The 3,957-nt window shown below is 35.6% G+C and overlaps 2 protein-coding genes across 2 annotated transcripts in view; both read right to left on the minus strand.

The window, feature by feature from the left end:
* Window positions 1-1,334, minus strand: part of LOC118733379 (glutathione S-transferase theta-1-like) — a gene marked incomplete in the record, with an annotated part of 3,200 nt that extends 1,866 nt beyond the window's left edge. The window contains 2 exon segments of the mRNA XM_036462744.1: window positions 163-305; window positions 475-1,334. Coding sequence (XP_036318637.1) covers window positions 163-276 — 114 coding nt within the window.
* A 1,150-nt stretch (window positions 1,335-2,484) lies between these two features.
* Window positions 2,485-3,936, minus strand: LOC118733378 (replication factor C subunit 5; the record flags this gene model as incomplete). Its single annotated transcript, XM_036462743.1, is given in 5 exon segments — window positions 2,485-2,821; window positions 2,888-2,965; window positions 3,093-3,307; window positions 3,362-3,812; window positions 3,872-3,936. Coding segments are annotated over 5 exon segments (961 nt in total), but the record flags the coding sequence as incomplete, so codon positions are not given.
* Window positions 3,937-3,957: the final 21 nt, after the last annotated feature.

Consider the following 3,957-nt stretch of genomic DNA (forward strand, 5'->3'; position numbering starts at 1 on the left):
AAAAAAGGCGAATAATCGAACACCCTAACATCCCCCATGGGCCAACGAACCATCGCTGATAAGCTGTGAATATCAGCAGCAGCAGATAGCTGCAATCTATGCATTTTTATCTATGTACGTATGTATGTGTCTACTAACGGCAACCAGTTTCCCCATCAGCTTACCTTTTCGCAGCGCTACTGGACAATCTTCGAACTGAGCACCGCTTATTTTTAGTATGATGTGCAGTGCACGCGATGGCTGCGACATCAAATCATAATAGAATCGTAGTGACATGATCACCTTTGGAGGCCGGCAAAATGGCACTAAAATACCAAGATTTCTTATTAAGCTTCCACCAAAAAAAAAGAGCACAAAAGCACAAGTAAAGAGAACGCGTGCAATGTGCGTGTGTTCGCAAATCTTAAGAGTTCGCTATTAGTTATCGTTCACACTAATTAAATAATTGGTATAGTTCGCCTTTAGTGTATTTACATCAATGTTTTTTCTCTCTATACATGGTAAAAACACCTTTATATGCTTCCGCGCTTGTTGGCGTTCCGCGTTCAACTACTGAACGTTGCAAAGTATTTAATTTGCCAGCCAATGAATTATTTGTACGTAAGCTAGCCGCTCTCTTAATCCCTTTGGTGCTCATTTTTTTTTGGCATACGAGAATGAGTAATTAATTATTTATTTGTTGTTTATAAGGTTTTTTTTTTAAGAGAGTAAGAGCGCGCTGTCTTTTAGTTATTGGTGCAAAGTTCACTTAAATAGTTAGCTTGTTTTACTGCACTGCCTAATTAAATAAATCTATGCAAAAAGACGTTTCACCGATAATTTTTTATTTTTTTTTTTAACAGTAAGATTGTATACCACTAATTACCTAAAGCAATCAGAAAATTTATTATTTTAATTAATGCCATACGTAAACACAACATACATATGTATATATATCACGTCACTACGACGCAACGTAACCGGAACCACCCAGATTAATATGTGGCCAAGGACTGCCACTTCAGCACCTTTCCTCAAATACCGGGAGATAAACTGGGGTTTAAATACAAAGTACAATCTATTAGTTCCAACGCATGACTAAAAAAATTTAAAGTTGCTACTTTATCCACCTCAAGAAAGTCGTAGTAGGCCTACAACAAATATTTAATTTTTTAGGACATTTGCAAAAAACTAAAGATTTGGTTTGTATTTCTGTCTTATAGATAACGTTTTTTTTAAATCAGTATTGACAAACATTTGACCGAGATTGATAAACATAAGTGACTTTTAAGATATGTGCATTAGGGTGGTCAAAAATGCATGTCAAAAAGTAATGTCGGAATTTTTATGCTCTCACCCCCTAGGATTGTTCTATGCCGAAAAAAATATACATACCCTTATTTTTGAAACCAAAAAATATTTAGAGGTCGCTCAAAGCGCCTAAAATTTTCCATGTATTTTATATGGAGAAAAAACAACTTTTCGTAGAAATGGTATAGAATATTAAAAATCAAAATTTTCTTACCACAAAACTCTGTTTATCTGCAGGAGATTCCCAATAATAATACCCAATTGTTTATTTAACCATTTTTTCATCGCAACTATAATTTATAGGTCCGCCAAAAACCCACAAAAATCCCGAAAAATGCAATGGGGTGACCAATAAAATATCGTTAGCATTAAAAAATGGTTAAATAAAGAATTGGGTATTATTATTGAGTCTTCTGAAGAGAATCAGAGTTTTCCGATCGAAAAATATTGATTTTCAAGAATTCTGTACTATTTCTACAAAAAATTTTATTTTTCCCCATATAAAAATACATGGAAAACTTTGAGTGCTTTGAGCGACCTCTAAATATTTTTTGATTTCAATATAAAAAATAGGGGTATACTTTTTCGATATAGAACAATCCTAGAGGGTGAGAGCATTAAAATTCCGACTTTACTGTTTTGGACCACCCTAATGTACATACATACATATGTACATACATACACTATCTGGCCGTGTAGAATGAATAAATGGAGAAGTGGCCACTGGATGACGCGCGAAATTAACATTACACATTAAAAAACAAAAACGTTTTTTTACGAAGAACATTTTTCATTTGAATACGAGTTTAAATGCCTCGATTTCAGACTCGACTTCAGTGCGGATGGCGTCCGGCGAATACCGTAATAGTCATGAACAGGGAACTGATTTTATGGGAATTTCGTTTTTTTCTGCTAAAGAGAGAGTATATTCGATTAAGAGTGTCCACGATTTAGCTTTCCCTGATTTCATTATTTCATTCCATTTTAGGTTTTCAGGTTCTAAAAATCCGTTCCCGGGTCATGAATATTCATATTTACTAAAAACATCATTAATAAATCCGATGGCATCAGTTTCTCTAAGTGCTGCATTTCTACATTCAAAGCAAATACGAATTTGGGCTTTAACGAAAGTTGTTTTACCTCGCCAAGAATCATAAGTCATCCGAAAAACAGCGTACACAATATTTTTTTAACTTCATCTGTAGCAATGTGATTACTGTTTGGCTGTTTTATTACGGAAGTTACGAATATAGTGGCTTGGGAGCTCATGCTATTCTTAAATAAAGCAATCGAATTGCTACGTATATAACAAAACGTTGGTATAACTTAAAAATATAACTTCGTTTTTCGAAAATAACAAATATTGACTGTCGCAAATTTTAACTCTCCAACGATACCATGTCGCGACAGATAAAGAAAGCTGAAATCAGTGCAGTTGTCTGCGGCGCTTCAGTGCAACCTTTTGCCAAACGTTCCTCAATACTGGCCATTTTTATAACTAACTTGTTCATAACGCCCGGGGGTATCTCCACTGAAATTAAAAATATTGTCAATATAGTGGCTTATTTTTTTATACATAAATAATTTGAAAACTTACAGCGCATAACAAATAAATGCAATTCTGTCAGAATATCACTCAATGCTAGTCCGCGCACAGATTTTATGCGGTGTATTTCTAAAGAGTATGGAAATAAGTTAAAACCAACATTTTTGAAAACTGCGTAAAAACAAGAATGTTTCTCGGCGGGTATAACCAAAGCACAGACATGTTTTTAAATAATCGCAAATTTCGTTTCACTTACCATCATAAGCTTCCTCGAAACCCTCTGTTGAAAGTAAAGTTTGCAATGTACGCTCTATATCACTGCGTAATGGATGACCTACACATGTGTATACATTGTCTTCATTAACGACATCGAATGCCATTGAGGTACTTTGCAGCACATTTAGCACCTTCCGCATGTCACCTTTGGAAAGTGTCATCAATGCTTTCTTGCCATCTTCGGTGACGTTGAGTCTACAAAAAGATTCGTTTACAAATAAGATATTAAAATATACTGTCGAGACTTACTTCTCCTGCTCAATAATCTTATCCAGACGTGGTAGTATTTGCTCGGGTGCCAGTGGCGCAAATCGGAAACGCGTACAACGCGACTGCAACGCTGGTATAATTTTGCTAAGATAATTGCAAATAATACAAAATCGCACATTCTCCGTATACTTTTCAATTATACGACGTAGCGCATTTTGTGCATCATTCGTCATAGCATCAGCTTCATCCAAAATAATTAATTTGAAGGTGCCGCTGAAGATGGTGCGAGTTGATGCAAAGTTCAAAATTTGCCCACGCACAATTCCAATACCACGATCATCTGAAGCATTCAATTCCAGTACCATTGACCTAAATTGTGCTGGATTATAGAGTTGCTTAGCGCAGGCGAGAATTGTGCTGGTCTTACCAGTGCCAGGTGGGCCATAGAAGAGCAAATGTGGCAGCTGCTTTTGTTCGATAAAACGATTAACTGGCGGAAAATAGATATAGACATAAAATACAAGCATTATTCAATGCATATCAACTTACTTGTGGAAATTATTTCCTCGTGTGATATTAGATCGTCTAATTTGGAAGGCCTATACTTTTCCACCCTACAATAAATAAGCAATGGT

This window comes from Rhagoletis pomonella, unplaced genomic scaffold (genome assembly GCF_013731165.1).
Source record: "Rhagoletis pomonella isolate Grant_MI unplaced genomic scaffold, Rhpom_1.0 Rhpom_scaffold_00002, whole genome shotgun sequence".
NCBI lineage: Eukaryota > Metazoa > Arthropoda > Insecta > Diptera > Tephritidae > Rhagoletis > Rhagoletis pomonella.